We start from the raw sequence: 19827 nt of genomic DNA, 5'->3' as shown, positions 1-19827 counted from the left end.
GTAAAGAAATGCATATACTTTTCATTTCTGAAGACAAACTTCCTCGTTTTGCAAATCGAAAGAATATTATGAAAGTGAAAACGGGAGCACCAATTTTTTTGTTTTCGTTTTTAAAAGGAAAATCAATAATTTCTTTTAAATGCTTGTTAGGCACATAAAGTTTGTAACCGTCACTTATTTTTTTTCCTTACAACCCGAGTTGTGGACATAAACTAATATAATTCATTGATGTTTATGTCAAGAATAAACTCTACGTTGCTATCTTGTATTTGGAAATTTGAAAGGTAACCTCTTTGTATATGCCGAAGTTTATCGATATGATAATATTGCAACTCAATTGACCTTTGTTCGTATCCGGTTGTCATCTCCCTTTCCTTTTGATTTGAGCTTCTGAGTGACAGGTAATATTCTTTGCGGTTTTATAAATCGGTAAACATCACCACTATTTTTAATTTTCAAATGTTTACATCGTTAAATTAACAATTGTGGAGTTTTATGTATTTAGTGTTGAATATATTTATTAAATCCTAATATAATTTCAGGTTAAAAATGGGTCGTCGACCTGCAAGATGGTACGTAGATATATGTACACACATATAAACATATATATTTATGGTTAATTAAAATAATTATTTTCCTATTAAATTTTTAGTTATCGCTACTGTAAGAACAAGCCGTATCCAAAATCGCGGTTCTGTCGTGGTGTACCCGATCCCAAAATCCGCATTTTTGATTTGGGCAGGAAGAAGGCTAGTGTGGAGGATTTCCCACTTTGTGTCCATTTAGTTTCTGATGAATACGAACAATTGAGCAGTGAGGCTCTGGAAGCTGGTCGTATTTGCTGCAACAAGTATTTAGTAAAATACTGCGGAAAAGATCAATTCCACATCCGCATGCGTTTGCATCCATTCCATGTAATTCGCATCAACAAAATGTTGTCGTGCGCTGGAGCTGATAGGTAAGTAGAAAGAAAGCTTTTTGTCGACTTTTTAAATATTTTTTATCGATCAATTTAAGGCTTCAAACTGGAATGAGAGGCGCTTTCGGAAAGCCACAGGGCACAGTTGCACGTGTCCGAATTGGACAACCAATTATGTCGGTGCGCTCAAGCGACAGGTACAAGGCACAAGTTGTAGAAGCTCTCCGTCGTGCCAAGTTTAAGTTCCCTGGGCGCCAAAAGGTGACATTCTTTACTGATTTGTTCCGCAAATATTTTATTTTTCACATCTTTCAGATTTATGTTTCGAAAAAATTGGGGTTCACTAAGTACGATCGCGAGCGTTACGAAGAACTTCGCGATGATAATCGCCTGGAGCAAGATGGATGCAATGTCAAATACCGCCCAGAGCATGGGCCAATGGCTGCATGGGAAAAGGCTCAGCGTGACGTTTATGCTTAAAGAGTATTCCTCTGTGAATTAAAAAATTCGTCGATTTTGTATTTTGCTCTTTTGAATAAATTGCAAAATGATCATGCGAATCTGTTTTATGATGTGAATACTAAAAACGAAAGAAATATTTAGATCGAGTGACAGTCGGATCGCGAATGCTAATATCAGCTACTCTGACATCCTTTTTTTTAAATTGGAAGTTGTTGCATGTAATATCTAAATATCTCCATCGTATTTAAATTGAAACTGCCAAAAATTAACGAACCATAGTTTCGAAATTAAGAATAGAAGCACTTTTTATACTTATTGCTTATTCAGAAAAACTTGTTTTTATGAACAGTGGATCACAGCTTATTTCAACCACCACCAACCAACAATTTTGAATCAGTATACTAGCCAAACTGAAGGGGGTATTAACTTTATTTAAACGGAGGATTTATAGTTTAATGTTTTAACATACAAGATATTTTTTCATTTACCGTCTAATTTTTTGTAAAAATCAAGTAGCTTATTTCAACCAGAAACTTTGCAGCGGTTCCTTGCTGTACTTTAGTTGTCTTCTAGTGTAAAACTTAAATTGGGATATGTTTAGCCGCTTTTTATGCCTGCTACCCATAGTGTAGAAATGTATTTATATAACAAGCAGAATAAGGCATTTCCGAACCCGTAAAGTATATTGTATGTACATCACAATCACTGCAGTAGTCCACTGGATTGTATTGTCAGACAGTGTCCGCCGCTTAATTCCCAAACGACTATTTTTGTCAAACAACCCTGCAGATTTACATAAACATGACTTGTTCCTACTAGAAGGTCCTAAATACTGAAGTTTTCCAGATTTTATTTACTCGCCCAGGTTGGCGTCTGTCCGTCGGATATTTTTTCTTGGACATGTGCGATTTGGTGTATCGCACGTTATTTGTTTTGTGAGTGTACGAGAAAGTTGATTTTTTTCTTCACATGTTTTAAAAAACCAATCGGAGTCAAGATGTCTATATTTTTTTAACCACTGCTACTAACATTCTAATCTGATGTAAATTAAGAAATTAATTTGCATTTACATATGTTTTTATCATCTCAGTTTAGCCAGTTTGATGAAAAGGCGAGAAGACTTAAGACAAATACGGAGGCAAATGGACGTTCAAACCAATAGATGTTGGGCCAAGTGGCGAACACTTTGATTGCCGGCAAATGCAGAGTTCCCCTTGAGGACGGAAGATCGCACCGCTAGGTTGGACCACCGAATAGAAAATTCGGCACAAAAAGCTGTACGGGATCAGTTTAAAATTTTTGATAAGGAAACTTACGGACACGAAAATCGACAAAAATAGAATAAGAGTTTCGAATTTTGGTACATATGTACAAAATAACTATAGTTTTTGAGATTTGGTTGTGTATCTTCACTTTACCGTTATGAGTGCGGAATAATAGATTGTCTTTTTTCGCATGTGGAGCTACTGATTTGACATCCACGTACATACATTCCTGTATCGATACGCTTATAAATTTGCTTTGTCTCGTAACAATTTTGCAAGACCGTTGTTTTATATGGAGTTGCGCGGAAAAACAAGATTTCGCTCATCTGGCAACAGCGCTTTACATCGTAAGCCAAACTTATCAGTAGGTGTCCTGCGGTTAATGCCCCACCGTCGTTTAGGTTGAGCACCGCTTTGATCGCAACGACCATTGTCTGCAGCTCCTCGGCCCTTGAGCGTCACCCTCCGTTGGGAATTGGTGCTTTGCAGACTTGACATCTGCCTCCTATTGTCCTCCGAAGTGAGGCGCACTCATCGGTGTTTCGACTCGTCTCCTGAGCTTCTCGAACTTGCGAATAGCGCCGACGAAATTCGTCCCGTTGTCGAGGTGTACTCTTGTCGGACATCCTCGACGACAAACAAACTTTCGGAAAGCCATTTAAAATGTATCAAACAAGATTTCTTAGAGAAACTCGTTGGAAGAGAAACTCAATGCAATACAATGTGGCAACTGGGCCACAAAACTTTTTGCCACGATTCGAAAACTGCGGAGCGCTTCCAACCATTTAGATGGCAAATTTACCAATATTTGCGTAAGCAGCCGGGGATTGTATTTAAAAAACGAATGGACTGTTTGACTGACTGATTCTTAAACCCCCATTACAATTTGACTCTCCATGCTTAATCAACCTAGTAGCAAAAATGAGAATAATATTAATAACATCCAACTGATTAATATCCGTTCTTAGTACAATTTTAAATAAAACACTATCAGCACTAAAATACAAATATTTGATTTGATTGTGTCAGAATCAAAGCGAATTAATCCAGAAATTCAAAGAAATTTACGATACTTGGATAGGGTGCCTGATATCGCAAAAAGCTTACAACAATGTCCATAAAACTTAATATAAAACTTTAAAATATTTTGCTATTTTGCATACCTCCGCAATAAAATAATTAGCAATGCGGAAACATAAAAGCCGGAAGACTATCTCGAAATGCCTTAACTTACCATTAACAAAGATGACTAGGATTACCGGATGTTCGTCACTCAGTAGTAGAATTCCATCAGCCAGTTTACAAAAACTAATTACTAATTCGTAACCAAATAAGTTGTGTGCAATTTGCCAAAGGATCAAAGCAACTCATGACCAAACCGTTCAGAAACAAGGCCTTAGACATTTTTGTTCGGGGTGATCTGTCACGTCCTTTATATGGAAGATTCTAATGAGATATGTATGTATCTTAAACATTTCATTTGTGCATGAAAACCAAAAATGTAACATAACTTTCCAACCATGCATGCAATCATACAAAACTACAGAATGTTTTCAGAAATCCAACTCAGAAATCAGTACCAATGCCTTGTCCCGAATATTTCTTAGCTCTTCAAGCCAGAGCATCAAAACAAACACAGTAAAGAAACAATTTATATTGACAAAAATATTCAAACCTTGACTAGTTTAATTAATTTATTACATACATACATATGTATGTAAAAAACGCACAAGCCTCCATTTAAAGTAGGATAGAGATCGTAAATTGGAGAAATTGGAGAAAGAAAAGCGAGAGTGCGAGGAACTCGAGGTGTTGCAGGACAGAAATGATGCTCGAAAATTTTACCAACAAGTCAACCGTCTGACACATGGTTTCAAGACCGGAGCATCTAACTGTCGAGATGAAAACGGGAATCTGGTTACAGATACGCAGTGCACGCTGAGGTTATGGAGGGCGCATTTCTCCAAGCTGCTAGCAGGCGATGACGGCACCAATCCCGCCATTGGAGGAAGCAGCCCGATACCACCAATCGACGACAATGTGGATATACCACTACCTAGCCATGACGAGGTCCGAGTTGCTATTATGCGACTCAAAAACAACAAAGCAGCCGGTGCTGATGGACTGCCTGCAGAGTTGTTTAAGGCCGGCGGCGAGGAGCTGATAAGGTGCATGCATCAGCTCTTCTGCAAAATATGGCTAGAAGAAAGCATGCCCAACGATTGGAATCTCAGCGTCCTTTGTCCTGTGCTGAAGAAAGGCGACCCGACGATATGCACCAACTACCGGGGAATTAGCCTGATTGCCATCTCATATAAGGTCCTATCGAGCGTAATATAATATGTGAACGACTGAAGCCGTATACCAGCACACTGATCGGACCTTATCAGTGCGGCTTCAGACCTGGCAAATCCACTATAGACCAGATCTTCACATTGCGCCAAATCCTGGAGAAAACCCACGAAAATGGAATTGACACACACCATCTCTTTGTCGATTACAAAGCTGCATTCGATAGTCCGACACGAGAATGCCTATATGCCACCATGTCTGAGTTCGGTATTCCTGCAAAGCTGATACGTCTTTGCAGGATGACATTGAGCAGCACCATCAGCTCTGTCAAGGTAGGAACGAACCTCTCCGAACCTTTCAATACCGTTCGAGGTTTCAGACAAGGCGACCCCCTGTCGTGCAACCTCTTCAACTTTGTGATGGAAGGGGTCTTGCGGAAAGCCGGTGTGCATCGAGCTGGCACTCTTTTTTATAAAAGTGTCCAGCTCCTTGCTTACGCTGATGACATTGACATCATTGGCCGCAGCAAGCGTGATGTCACTGCTGCATTTTCCGCTATCGAAAAAGAGTCAGCAAAAGTGGGTTTGGCGGTAAACGAGGGCAAGACGAAGTATATGCTGTCTACAAGCAGGGAGACGCGGCGTCTAGACTCCCAGGTGGTAGCAGACAACTATACGTTCGAAGTGGTCAAGGAGTTCACATACCTTGGCACAGCCATTAATACCAAAAATGACGTCAGCCTGGAGATCAAGCGAAGAATCACACTTGCCAATAGGTGCTACTTTGGTCTGAGTAGGCAAATGTGCAATAGGGACCTCTCGCCGAACAAAATTAGCACTCTACAAGACACTCATCCTACCCGTGCTCTTATATGGCGCAGAAGCATGGGTAGTGTCAATGACAGATGCAGCAGCGCTTGGAGTGTTCGAGAGGAAAATTCTTCGCAAGATCTTCGGTCCCGTTCGGATTGGGGACGACTTTCGCATTCGGATGAACCACGAGCTGTACGAGTTGTACGACGACGTGGACGTGGTCCGGCGCATCACGATACAACGTCTGCGCTGGCTCGGCCACGTTGTGCGTATGGATGAAGAATCTCCAGCTCAGAAGGTATTCGAAGCGAGAGTCGACTACGGGCGACGACGAAGGGGACGACCAAATCTTCGATGGAAGGACCAAGTAGAGCAGGACCTTAATCTGCTGGGAATTTCTAATTGGAGGAGGCGCGCGAAGAGCAGAGGCGCCTGGAGGGAGACACTGAGGTCGGCCAAAACCCGAAATGGGTTGTAGTGACACCTAATATATAGAGATCGTAAATAGCCAGCTCGACAAGAAAGTGTTACACTCAAACAGATACGGATAAGCAAGCAATAAGTCTAGAAGAACACCATTAATGAGCGGCTATAAACAGAATGTAAACGAACGAGTACAATCAGACTCCGAATACGTAGTACTGCTCAAGTCAAGAGCTACTAAGAACAAGTAAGAACGCTACACTCGAGTGTACTCGACTGTGAGATACCCGCTACCCATTTTGAATAAAATAAATATATTTTGCGGTATTTTCTCAAAATATACCGAATATACTGCAAAAATACTAAAAATATACCAATTGGTATATTTGGTATAGCGATATAGTACCGCATTCAAAATATACCATAGACGGCACAATATACCAGATTGTCAGCCAAAGCAACTCAGACCCCTAGTAAGTAAGCGATTTTGCCCATACAAAAGAATTTCTTTAATAACTTCGACAATGATCACAACCAAATTTTCAGGAATCATAACTACTATAGTAATTATTGTATATACCAAACTCTCTAGCTTTAAATTGAATACGCTTGTTATTAATTTTTTTGATTTGCGGGGGCGGAAGTGGGCGTGGCAAAATTTGAAACAAACTTGATCTGCGTGCAAACATAACAAATTCTGTCGAAAAAATTATAGCTCTATCTCTTATAGTATGAGATCCAGACAGACGAACATGGCTAGATCGCCTCGGCTGTTGACGTTGATCAAGAATATATATACTTTATAGGGTCGGAGATGCCTCCTTCCTTCTACCTGTTACATACATTTCCTGTCGTCACAAAGTTATAATACCCTTCTACCCTATGGGTATAAAAATTAAATTTGACCCAAATACAATATCCCTATAATTAATAAAAATACATTTCAAGGGGACCAATTCATAAAACCTTCGATGGAACATTTGAAAACAATAGCCTCAAAGTAGGTGTCATTGATAAAGTCATTTGTATAGCAAATTTTTTTGCAGAACCCTCTTAGCGCCTACTTCTCTCAAAAAACTGCAAATTTACGTAAACATGACCAGTTCTTGCTAGAAGTCTGGTCCTAGACTCGGGAATTTTTCTCGAACATGTGCAATTTTGTGTATCATGCGTCATTTGTTCTGTGAGTGCTATACGAGAAAGTTGATTTCTTCCTGCGCGTCTTTTATAAAACAATTAGAAGAAAGTTGTTAATATTAGTAATCTACTCTTACAATCTGATTTAAATTATTAAATATATTTGTATTTATATTTACAGTTTTGAGGACCACGAAAGAGCTGTGGGGGATGTATTTTTAAGAATTCAAAATATAAACTACAAGACATTGTCCAGGGCGAAGAAAATAGAAAACGGCGTAATAAATCAATTTTTTCATTTACCTATTAGATTATTTAGCTATACGTAAAACAGTTTATATAATATATAAATTTAAGTACTCATTGCATTAGTTTTAATAAATTTAATTACCCAATTGTGTTTCGTGTCATGCCAAAACCGTGCCTGCAAGACTTTCCTGTAGATCGCTAGATGACTTTTCTTTTAGAAAGCTTCTTGCAATGAGTCTGGTGTACGCGCCCTCTTAGCGCAACGCGTAATTTCCCTAACGCAATTTTGTGTATCATGCTGATCCCTACATCACTAAGACTTTATACGTCTCACTGGTTCGTCCTATCCTTGAGTACGGATCTCTTGTCTGGAATCCCCAGTACAGGGTTTATCAAGATAGGATTGAATCGGTGCAGAAACAATTCTTATTATTTGCTCTTCGTAGTTTAAATTGGAATCCTAATATTAGATTACCACCGTATCGAAGTAGACTTTTATTACTAAACCTTCCTTCTCTTTCTGACCGTAGAACTATGCAAGGTGCTGTTTTTATACAGAGACTAATTAATGGTGAAATAGACTCTTTGGAGCTGTTAAGTCAAATTAGTTTTGCAGTTCCTGTCAGGATCACTAGGAATTTTCTTCCTCTTGTCATTTCACGTAGATCTACTAACTTTGCTTGCCATAATCCCTTCCGTATTCTGTGTGTGAACTATAATAATCTCAATAACGTAGTTTGCTCTAGTAAATCTATTCCTTTGCTTAAAACCTTATTATTAGCTTATTTATCGAGTATTTAATTTGTTATTTATTCTATTATACACTTATTCTAACATTTTTAATCTAAATTAATTAGCTGTCCAGCGTCTTTTAATATTTATTCGCGGTTTTCGTTTAATGCATGCTGTTTACAAATTTATTTTGTTTTGTCCGCGCGTCAACAAGCCCGTGCTTGGTATCGCTGGGCCACTTGATGGTACTGCCGTTAGTACGTCAACGTCCAAATAAAATAAAATAAAAAAATGCGTCATTTGTTTTGTGAGTGTTGTACAAAAAAGTTGATTTTTTTTCCTGCGCGTCTTTTATAAAACAATAAGAGGTAAGTTTAAACTACTATTCTAATCTAATTTAAATTAAGAAATATATTTGTATTTATATTTATATTTGCAGTTTTGAGGACCACGAAAGAGCTATGTTGGATGATAAAAATAGAAACTACAATGCATTGTCCAGGGCGAAGAATATAGAAAACGGCGAAATAAATTAATTTTTTCTTTAAGCTATTAGATTATTTAGTTATAAGTAAAACTGTTTAGATAATATTATATATAAATTTAAGTACTCATTGTATTAGTTTTAATAAATTTAATTAGAATTACAATAAACATTTTATTTACTGCATATATTTTTGAGCGTATTTTTATTTTGCATATTCCGAACTACGCACTAGAATCTAAACACAGATTTTCTGCATGACCTGGACACCAGACTGTCTGGTAGACACGTCAAGTACAAATTCCCCCAGCGCAGCCGAGGGATATTTAAATTTCCCTTTGGCTGACTTGATACTTGACGAGTCTTGTAGATAATCAGTTCCGCGTATACGGCAAAACGAAGCGGAAATGTCTATTCTGGTCTTGTGTCTACACATGACGTGACTGGTAGACAACTGCTATGTTGTATTCCTCGTTATGCTTATTTGTATAGTAATTAGGAGGTGGAAATCTTGCCTAAATTATCATAACGAGGAATAGGGTATACAAATAATACTCCTGCTCAGCTTTATTCAATTGTCGCGGTAAAATTGTTCATTAATAGTGTGAATATATTTATATTCTGTCTTACATAAACCTTTTTTAGTTCCATCAAATATGTTTAGATATTTTCCATTTTTTTAGGTTCTTTATGTTCATTTATAAGTTGTTAGAACGCATAATTTATTCTACGTCTCATTCTACAACCACACTCGTAAAGAAAAATAGGGTTAATTAAAATGCAACCAAGTTGCAATAAAAATTTGTTAGGGATATTTTCACCATAGAAATAGGCAAAGAATGTGTGTTTATCTGTTCCTTTTACTAAATGCACTTTTTTAATAGGCTTCACAGTTCCCAGTATAAAAAAAAAAGTTAAGCGTATCGATACTTCGATACTGTACATATGTTGTTGTTCCACAACTTCCGAAATATATTGCTTTTCCGCACTTAAAAAATTTTGCTCATTTGGGATCAGCGCTTAAGTGTACAACACCTTGGCAGAAATCATTTAGTAGTTTTGTCCCTACCCTACTAATCTTTGAACTTTACTTATTCGTCATATTCTTGAATAAATATATGAAGTAGTCCTCGATTTCTAGTATTTCTTTGGATCCATTATAAACGAAAAATGTCTTGGCAATTGATTATAGTCTCCGAAGATCAAATCTAACACTGTACATGCAAGTAAGTTTCATTCATCAAATACTCAATTTTAGAGTTTTCTATGAGCATGGTATTTTAAAGTCAGTGCTTTACATGAAAGCTAATTATTCAACTGGGAACAGCGCTTCAACGAGTTAAATGTCTCGTAAAACCTTTATTTATTTATTTTTTTTCATTTTTCCATCTTCTTTTCACTTTGCCGATATGAGTGCGGAATAATAGGTTGTCTATTTTTTCGTATGTGGGTTTGGCATACATTCCAGTATCGGATTATCGATACGCCCACAATCTTTTTTTATGCTGGAAACTGCTTATCTAAATGACACCGCTAAAATTTTGCACGGAAAAAACGTGATTTCACTTATTTGAGAACAACGCTTTTATCCGGTACGATTAAGTTGATCGAGGTTTTGCATTGATTAAAAGATTTTTAATATTTTTGTAACCTTCATTTCATGAGTAAGAACAAAATAGATTTTTTTTTATTTCTTTGTAGTTATGGAATTTTATTTTTACTCGTAAAATGTGTTAATTTTTCTTTAATTTGTTATATATAGAAATATTTTTAGTCGGATGATTCATCGTCAAGTCCAGAATATTTGTTGGAAGACTGCAAAACCTGAAAAACACAATTATTAACAGGTTATTTATTTCCGTAAAGAAAAATTGTGCTTTTCCAAAGCAAAAATTTGAGTAACGATGATAGCTTAATATTCAATAAAACCGTAGAATATGAGTAATTTAAAAGAGCAGTGATAATGATTCCAGGAAAGTATAGGGGTTACTTACAGGTTCAGCCTGAAGAGTTGTATTCTTGGGCTGAAGTCGGTCATTTCGATAATCCCCTTTATATTTATTATCCTCTTTAGATTTCCCATCATGATAGTTTTTTGTTTTCACATTTTCAAACCTAAAACATTTTCATTTGTTTAGTCGGTAATTAGCATTAGAATATGTCTGTTAATAATTAAAAATATTCACTCTATTTAATTGTGCTTTACTGCTTACTTGAGGCATTTCAGCCATTTTACCATTTACACGGAATAAAAGATATTGATATAAGGCTTGGGATCACGCTAGCTTGATGGATCTCTCTTAAGATCGCTTAGAATATACGAACCTTAAGTATTAATAAACTTAATTTTATAGTCTTGAAAGTTCACATGAATCAAGACTATGTAAACTTAAGGAAATAATTCCTTCCGCCTAAATCATATGTACAATTTGACAACGTGCACATACACATGCTTGTATCCGTTATACTCTACCTGTCATTACGATCCCGCGATTTATTTAATCTTTTAAAATCTCGATCGTCACGTCGTTTGTCGTCTAAAATGATAATGTAATTATATAATGTATTACTAAAGACAATATTTTACGTTTTCATACCCAGCACTACAGACTGTTTATCTTCAGAATTTGTCGAAGAGTCTTGCGTACGCCGCCAACTTCTAGTTGATGCATTTGCATTTTCATTATCGTGTATGTCAATTTGCATTTCAGACATTTTCAGTTCATTGACATCTTCATCATCATGACGAAATTTTTCTAACCTTCTAGCTTCTGCCAAACGCTCTTCAATCTCTAATTCTCTTGTTGCTGTGTCCACAGGTTTTGCTGACCCAAATACATTCACGGATGAGGAACCACCTCCTATTACTTTTTGCGGCAGTTCAGTTTCGTTTTCTTGCTCATTATCAGGATCTGGTTTAGTTACTAATTCCGGCAACGGAAGTGTTCGAGGCTTTAAATTTAGCTTTGGCCTTTCTTCGGCAGCTCCGACAGCCTCGTTGTAATCATGATTTCGATTACGAAATTTGTCAGTGATTTGATCCCGATCGCGGTGATCTCTTCGAGGAGGCGAATAATCTGTGGGCGGCTGCCGACTATTTGTACGCCATGAGCCAGGAGTATTGTTTTCATCCCTTTCTGAAATTGGTTTTCTATCCCGATTAAAACCACCGCGATCATAGTTTCCAGAATATCCTCCTCCACCACCTCCGAATCCACTCCCATTGTTTTGGCTATCACGTCTCCAATTTCCTGAATCACGATTCTCACTAGAATTTCCAAAACCTTCAAAACGACGATTGCCTTGTTGCCGACGATTTTGCTGATCATTTTCATTAGACAGTTCAATGCGAATGCGGCGTCCCTTGATTGAAGGATCCGGCAAGCTAAGCACGTGTATAAGGTCCTCCCTATTCTCAAGCTCAACGTAGCCAAAACCTCGAGACCGGCCAGTCTCGCCATCCTCACGAGGTAACCTCAAAGATGCTAGATTAATAGAGCCAAAGAATTCGTAAATGTCGTCCTCGCTGGCATCAAATGGTAAATTATTTATGTATGCTATGAATGGCGGTTTGTGCGGAATAGAATCGTCATCCAGTATTCGATTTGCTCGCGGGGCGGTTGGCAACTGATAAATAACCGCGTGGCTGCCGTCATCACTCTCATCACCATCCAAATTGCGAACTTTCTTCGCTACTTGTGTAGTTCCAACGGGGGGTATCGCCATTAGAGAGGAACGATTGTAACGAAATAACAGTTCCTTTATTTTTTTTTTCCCCTTCTTGCCTAAATGTCAATAAATACATAAGAATGAATTTGAAAAACATTTCTAAATTAATTGAACGTTAATATAAAATATCCATATCTATGTATACAAGTATGAATATACAAACATATGTACACATAAACCTATACAAATGTTCTGTATATGAACAGCACACAAGCAAGCGTGTTCTGCCCATCTACATACATCTATGTATGTATGTATACGAATATCATTACGTGTCGAAGTGCAGACCACGAGGGTAAAACAATCAAAATGAAATAACTTCACCTCACCATTAAATACATTATTCATCAAATGAAAATAATTTATAGGGAAATAATGTAAAATAACTTTATATCAAACCTGCGGAAGCCATCTTTGAAATATCCAAACAAATATAAATTTTGAAGAGAACTTTAATGTGTTATCTGCAGACACATATCAATGTTTATATTTTGTCATCGATTGGACCTAATCATCGATAAATTGTAAATGCGTGGCTGTCAAATGGCTGTCAAAAGTGGGCATCTGAGTCTTATAGCCTATTTCCACTACACCCAAAACCTCGGTTTTCTTTGGTTTTTTCACGTTCAGGCCGAATGTTACGTTCGCCCCATGTAAAAACCCATAAGAAAACAGTCGGTTTTTCTACGTTCGCAAGCTACGTAGAAATAGCGAACGCACTTTTTGGGTAATTACGCGATATTTTGATCGATATGACAACGAAAAAGAGCTCACCACTAACAAAACAGCTGACATTAAAGTGCGCCAAGGTATGAAAATAGAAAAATAAAAATTTGATTTTGCTTTTTAAAGCAAATTGTTTATATTTTAGATGAGCCAAAAAACTCGCAGGCCGTCAATGTCGTGGAGTGGCATCCACGAGGCTATGTTGTTCGAGTTATGGGAGGAGAAATGTAGTGTCTTTTTTGGCCAACCCACAAAGGCGCTCCACAAGGGTGCCAAACTCCTCCCTATTAATTCGAAAATTATCTTCAAAAAATGATTCGTTGTTTTCAGGAACTTCGCGCACCCAAAAACACCCATGCCGTTGCTAAAAAGTAAACGTATTTATGTAAATATTACATTGCTGCCAGCAAATGTACTTATGTACTTAGGCCCAAACTGAGGGCGATTTCTTTAATATTGGCAATGGCCTATACTCTATACTCCGTTAATTTTCCCTCCACTTCGTCAAAATCCTCATAGAAATCCTGCAATTTAAGAAAATTTTCCATTTTAAAATGCGCATGCTGTTTTTTGAATTGTTTGCCAACTCGTGTTTGCATTTGAATAGCTGACATTTCAGAGCGGCCATATTGAAAAATTTACCGTTGCCCATATTTTTCGGTTCGTGCCAATAGAAACCCTGAAACGGGACTTTAAAAAACGTAAAAAAAAACCGACTGAAGTGGAAATAGGCTATTAATTCCGTTATCGATGATAAATAATTGTGTTTTAATTATTTTGCCTAATTTCATCTTCAGAATTTATCCAATACTCCAAAAAATAGCAGTTTTAATGAATTCGACAACATAATAATAATAATAATAATAATAATAATAATAATAATAATAATAATAATAATAATAATAATAATAATATAATAATAATAATAATAATAATAATAATAATAATAATAATAATAATAATAATAATAATAATAATAATAATAATAATAATAATAATAATAATAATAATAATAATAATAATAATAATAATAATATAATAATAATAATAATAATAATATGAAAAGTCGAGAAGTTTTAATAACAACGGCGAATTTGGGTCAACGGATAGTTCGGAATGCAACCGAAGCAATTTTCTTGACTTTATAAGCAAAACTGAAGGCGAGTTCGAAGCACTAAACAGTTGATAAGTTCTAGATGCTGCTCTTAACCTTTGCTATGTGGCTCTTCGGCTCGTTGGTTCGAGTTCAGGGTTGCCAATGCAAATTTATACATTTCCCCAAAAATCGGGATAAAATTCCCCAAATTTGGGGACAAAAATCCGCTGATTCCCCACAAATTCCCCACATAGGTTTTTTTAAATGAAACAATAAAAAGCTGAGTATAACTCATATTAGTATTCTTAATTAATTAAAATAAAAACTCAAACAGTTAACATCATAGCTTGCAAATAACTGTCGACCGTTTTTTGTTGTGCTCTCGTTGCGAGCACAACCGAAAAAGTTCGTACTCTCTCGCTCTCGCTCTGAGCAAGAGACTTTTGCTGTCTTCATTTCTGTTTTCTGTTGAGCGCTTTTCGTTGAGCTCTTTGTATTTCGGTCGTTCAATAAGCAGTGCGTAAAGAGCGGAACGAGAAACGCTCGCACAAAGAGAGTCAGCAAAAGATCGATTGACCGAAGAACTCAACGCAAACGGTCTTCACACTTACTTTCGTTGTTGTTGCGTTCGTTTTGCAGACGAAATACAGTAGAATCCGGTTATAGCGACTTTCAAGGGACCGTCGTTATATCCGGAAGACCCACTAACCAAAAGGAGAAAAATAAAATTTTGTTTATTTTATAGTTGCCATTGGTTTTTTAAATACAATTAAATAATGTTTTAATCAATTTAATTTGTATGGGTCGTTCGAGTTTTCGTCACAATAACCGGACGACCGCTATAAGCGGCTTCGTTATAACCGGATTCTACTGTATTTCGTCTGCAAAAGGAACGCTTCACGATTTGCTTGCCTATGCGTGTGAATGTATACCAATACATTCGCAAAAGACTTTTATTTTCACTGAATACGACAAAACGGTCCTGGAACAACAACCGAAACAAAACTGAATAGAAAAAAAGGGTTTCGATCTGAGCGCGAGCGATCTTATTCAAGAACCCATAAAACGGTTGCTCTCTGAGTCTTTTCATAAAGTGTCAGAGAGAGACACTTATTTGCGGACAACGAGAAACGGTCGACAGTTATTTGCAAGCTCTGGTTAACATTCATATTTTTGTGAATAGCATTTTGTTTGACGGGTTGAACTTGACGCTGCCGCCTAGTTTTTTAATTCCTTCTCTTGCAGCCATAAATCGTTATATCGTTACTTCGCGACAGAAATAACATAAACTTATTGAACTCAGCTACGAAAATGACGAAGACAGCGCGCATAACATGTAGGCGTTTAAGAAAGAGAAAAACGGGAATCCCCTGATCATAAACAAAACAACTGTCAATCTACATACTTGTATTTTGAAACTAGAGATGTGCTATACATAATATTTTTAAAAAAGCTCGATTTAAAAATCCCCGCATTTTCCCCACATAATGTCAATCCACAATAAACCCCCAATCAACTTAAAATTCCCCGCACTTTGGGGAATTCCCCACAAATTGGCAACGCTGTTCGAGTTATTTCTGCCTCTCTGCACTTCTGCCTAATTTATGTTTGTATTCAGAACCTAAACTTGTCAATATTAAATATAGCAATTCTATAACAATTTGTAATAAAAAAAAACACAGCAAACAAGTATTAAAAGCAAAATAAAAACAAGTAAGAAAGCTACAGTCGAGTGTACTCGACTGTGAGATACCAGCTACCCATTTTGAATAAAAGCAATATATTTTGCGGTATTATTCTCAAAATATACCAAATATACTACAAAAATACTGTAGTAGTATGCGTTTTTGCCCATACAAAAGTATTTCTTTAATAACTTCGACAATTTTTATCTGATCGCAACCAAATTGTCAGGAATCATAACTAGTATAGTTATTATTATATATATATACAAAATCCGCAACTCTAGCTTTAAAATTACGCTTGTTATTCGATTTTTTTGATTTGCGGGGGCGGAAGTGGGCGTGGCAAAAATTTGAAACAAACTTGATCTGCGTGCAAACATAACAAATGCTGTCGAAAAAAATTGTAGCTCTATCTCTCGTAGTCTCTAAGATCTAGGTGTTCATACGGACAGACGGACAGACACACAGACGGACAGACACACGGCCGGACATGGCTAGATCGTCTCGGCTGTTGACGCTGATCAAGAATATATATACTTTATAGGGTCGGAGATGCCTCCTTCTACCTGTTACATACATTTCCTGTCGGCACAAAGTTATAATACCCTTCTACCCTATGGGTAGCGGGTATAACCACGAATATCGGATAAAAATATTCGAATAGTGATTAACAGCAGACGGGTGGGTACGAAAGAGTTAATCTTCGTAAGTGATCGAGTTACTCGCTCCAAAGTTCCAAATGCAGCAGGCTGACAAGAGAGTGCTGCGTTTTACAATCTATTTTCAATTAATGTTTTAAGTCTTGGCGACTTATGCTAACTTAATATGTTTACCACAAATTTAAAATGATGTATCTTCATCCAGACGACAGTTCATTGGATCAAAATTTCATTCTGTGACCAGCTGATTTATCCCTACCGGTTTTTAAAAATTGTTTAGCTGTTATTCTTCTCTTGGACCAATAATATGTGCGAATGTCTTATTTTTCCAATTCATCTCATCCCATTATCGATTGTTTTACGCCATAAGTTTTTATACCCGCTACCCATAAGGTAGAAGGGTATTATAACTTTGTGCCGGCAGGAAATGTATGTAACAGATAGAAGGATCATTCTAACTCGAGGCTTCTCCAACCCTATAAAGTATATATATTCTTGATCAGCATCAACAGCCGAGACGATCTAGCCATGTCCGTCTGTGTGTCTGTCCGTCCGTCCGTATGAAATACTGGATCTCAGAGACCATAACAGATAGAGGTATAATTTTTTTCGATAGAATTTGTTATGTTTGCACGCAGATCAAGTTTATTTCAAATTTTTGCCACGCCCACTTCCGCCCCCGCAAATCAAAAAAATCGAATAACAAGCGTATTTTTACATTTACATTTTTAAGCTAGAGTTGCGAATTTTGGTATATACAGTAATTACTGTAGTAGTTATGATTCCTGAAAATTTGGTTGCTATCAGATAAAAATTGTCGAAGTTATTAAAGAAATACTTTTGTATGGGCAAAAACGCCTAGGGCTAGAGCCTAAGGCTGATGTCAGAGTGCGCGCGAGAAGCGATGCGATAATATTGGGCGAGAACGAGCGATAAACCACTGCAACCTTTTACATATGCAATCGCTCGAAAGATGTCAGAGTGAGAGCGAAGCGAGTTGCGAGTTCAGGCGAGAAAGCGAGAGCAAAGCGAGAGAGCAGTTTGCAACCTGCTTTATCGCTTCAACTCTCTCAGAGCGTACGATTGTTTTGTTGCATTCTGTGATTTAATTACCGCTTATTTTAAAATTTGGCAAACGCTTCTCAATCCGACTACTAATTTTATTTAATATATAGTCAAAAATCGAAATAGACATCCTTGAAAAGTTAAAAAACTTTTCTGGGTGGTTTCTCAAGTCATTATATAAATTTTTGAGCTCTCCTTTTTCGTTTCTACTGCAGCTAAGCGGGTGGATGCCACTTTTTTTTAAAACAAAGTTAAATGTTGCACTTGAAGCAAAACAATCTTCGTCCGAATCTATCACCATCATATTAATAACTGAAAAATAGAACAATGTAGCTCTCGCAACGCTCTCACTCTGACATCTTCTCGCTTTGCTCATCGCTTCTCGCATCGCTTCGTTTCGCTTCTCGCGCGCACTCTGACATCAGCCTAAGGGCTCTTAGTTGCTTTGGCCGACAATCTGGTATATTGTGCCGTCTATGGTATATTTTGAATGCGGTACTATATCGAAATACCAAATATACCATTTGGTATATTTTAGTATGTTTGCAGTATATTTGGTATATTTAAAAAAATACCGCAAAATATATTTATTTTATTCAAAATGGGTAAAATCGAGTACACAAGACTGTAGCTTCTTACTTTATATTTTTATTAGTTTATAAACACATTAAAAAAAGAAGAGATAAACAAGACTATTGTCGAACACCAACCCACTCTCAAGTTAATCACTTTTCCAATAACTCTCTAACTCACTTTGACAAGAAGCTGTCGAAGTTTGCCTCAACATTATGGAGATGATATTGTTGATGCGAGCGCATTGTAGGTGAGTGGCACACTCTCCGTTCCGCCGACCGAAAAGCACTCGATGCTTTTCGCTCACCCGCAATGCGCTGACGCGTAAGAAAGCACTCAAGATCCAGTGCGCTCAACTTCTCTCTCTCCCACAACTCTCCACCGCAGAGCCGAGCTTTGCAAGGGCTCGGCGCTAGATCTGCAAAATACCGTCGGCATTTTGCTTCTCCAGTATCGATCTACGTTTGTTCAATAGCGGTCACCCCTCTCTGTGCGTTTTGTAACTAACATTATATTAATTGATTGAAAGGATATTCAATTAACAATTGAATTCATTTGAAGGAGGAGCGTGGAAACTTATAGTATTAGAAGTGTGCTGTCACCTAAAGATGACATGTAAGGATCACGTGCTTCTGATAGATGCAGAGAATCTCGCGAACTCTCGTCCACTCACTTTCTTGCCATTTGCGTTGGATCGGCACATATTCTATTACAAAATTATAAATATGCCAAATAAAAAGTTAAAAAATATACAAATTAAATAAAATGTTTGTTATAATTCTAATTAAATATTCTTAATGTAAACAAAATTTAAAATTAATTTATATAAGCTTATCATATTTTTACTTAAATAAGCCAAGCCTAAACCCAGGTACATATGGTACATATGTGTTTTTTTTCTTGTCCATGACCTTCCCAGCAAGCAATTTGAGCGATTTCTGACAGTTTTCTGATAGTTTTTTATGAGCATTTTACATCATAAAGTGCCCAAAAAAGAGTCCGGAAAGAGCGTTTTTTTCCGTGAAAACGGTCGCACTTTAAGAGGGCAATTTCTGAGTCTAATATGACTCTTTTTTGACACAGAAATAAGTGCTTTCACCCTCCTAATCAAGCATTGAAAACGCTCCGAAAATACTCATAATAGTATAATTTTTAGGCACTTAAATCGCACCGAAAAAATTCTTATCGGACTCGTTTTGGTTTATACAATCGTGTGGATAAATTGATCTTTATATAATTTTTATTTAATTCAACAAATTACAATATTAGAAAAATATAAAGAATTTGAAGAAAAATTTAAAAATAATTGAAATATTATAAAGTTAGGATTTCAAATTCACAGTTTTATTATTAACTTAACGTATATTTTATATTTTAATTGTCCACTAATCACGACCGACTTGCAAGGCACGTAATGCAGAAACTAAATAAATGTTTTGTGATCTCGATTATCGCAAATCTGCATTCCGTTATCTTAAGCGCTGTTTTAACTCAGTTCTTACTTAACTTAACTCCGAAT

General features: G+C 36.8%; 3 protein-coding genes across 3 annotated transcripts in view; 1 reads left to right on the top strand and 2 right to left on the bottom strand.

Annotated features, from left to right (window-relative positions):
- The window catches only part of LOC133838901 (large ribosomal subunit protein eL15), a 134607-nt gene that overhangs the window by 26159 nt on the left and 88621 nt on the right, over positions 1-19827 (bottom strand). The window lies entirely within an intron of this gene.
- Positions 294-1460, top strand: LOC133838899 (large ribosomal subunit protein uL16). Its single transcript, XM_062270148.1, has 5 exons — positions 294-401; positions 543-572; positions 653-958; positions 1018-1180; positions 1235-1460. The coding sequence occupies exons 2-5, from the start codon at positions 550-552 to the stop codon at positions 1397-1399; spliced, it is 657 nt and encodes a 218-aa protein (XP_062126132.1). The 5' UTR covers positions 294-401; positions 543-549; the 3' UTR covers positions 1400-1460.
- Positions 10456-13042, bottom strand: LOC133837122 (eukaryotic translation initiation factor 4B). Its single transcript, XM_062267785.1, has 5 exons — positions 12904-13042; positions 11373-12560; positions 11249-11312; positions 10770-10890; positions 10456-10599 (listed from the first exon to the last, which is right to left on the bottom strand). Exons 1-5 carry the CDS (start codon positions 12914-12916, stop codon positions 10546-10548), a joined length of 1440 nt encoding a protein of 479 aa, XP_062123769.1. The 5' UTR covers positions 12917-13042; the 3' UTR covers positions 10456-10545.

The sequence above is a fragment of the Drosophila sulfurigaster genome, chromosome 2R, assembly GCF_023558435.1.
Source record: "Drosophila sulfurigaster albostrigata strain 15112-1811.04 chromosome 2R, ASM2355843v2, whole genome shotgun sequence".
In the NCBI taxonomy this organism is placed as follows: domain Eukaryota; kingdom Metazoa; phylum Arthropoda; class Insecta; order Diptera; family Drosophilidae; genus Drosophila; species Drosophila sulfurigaster.
This window is presented reverse-complemented; position numbering and strand designations above follow the sequence as displayed.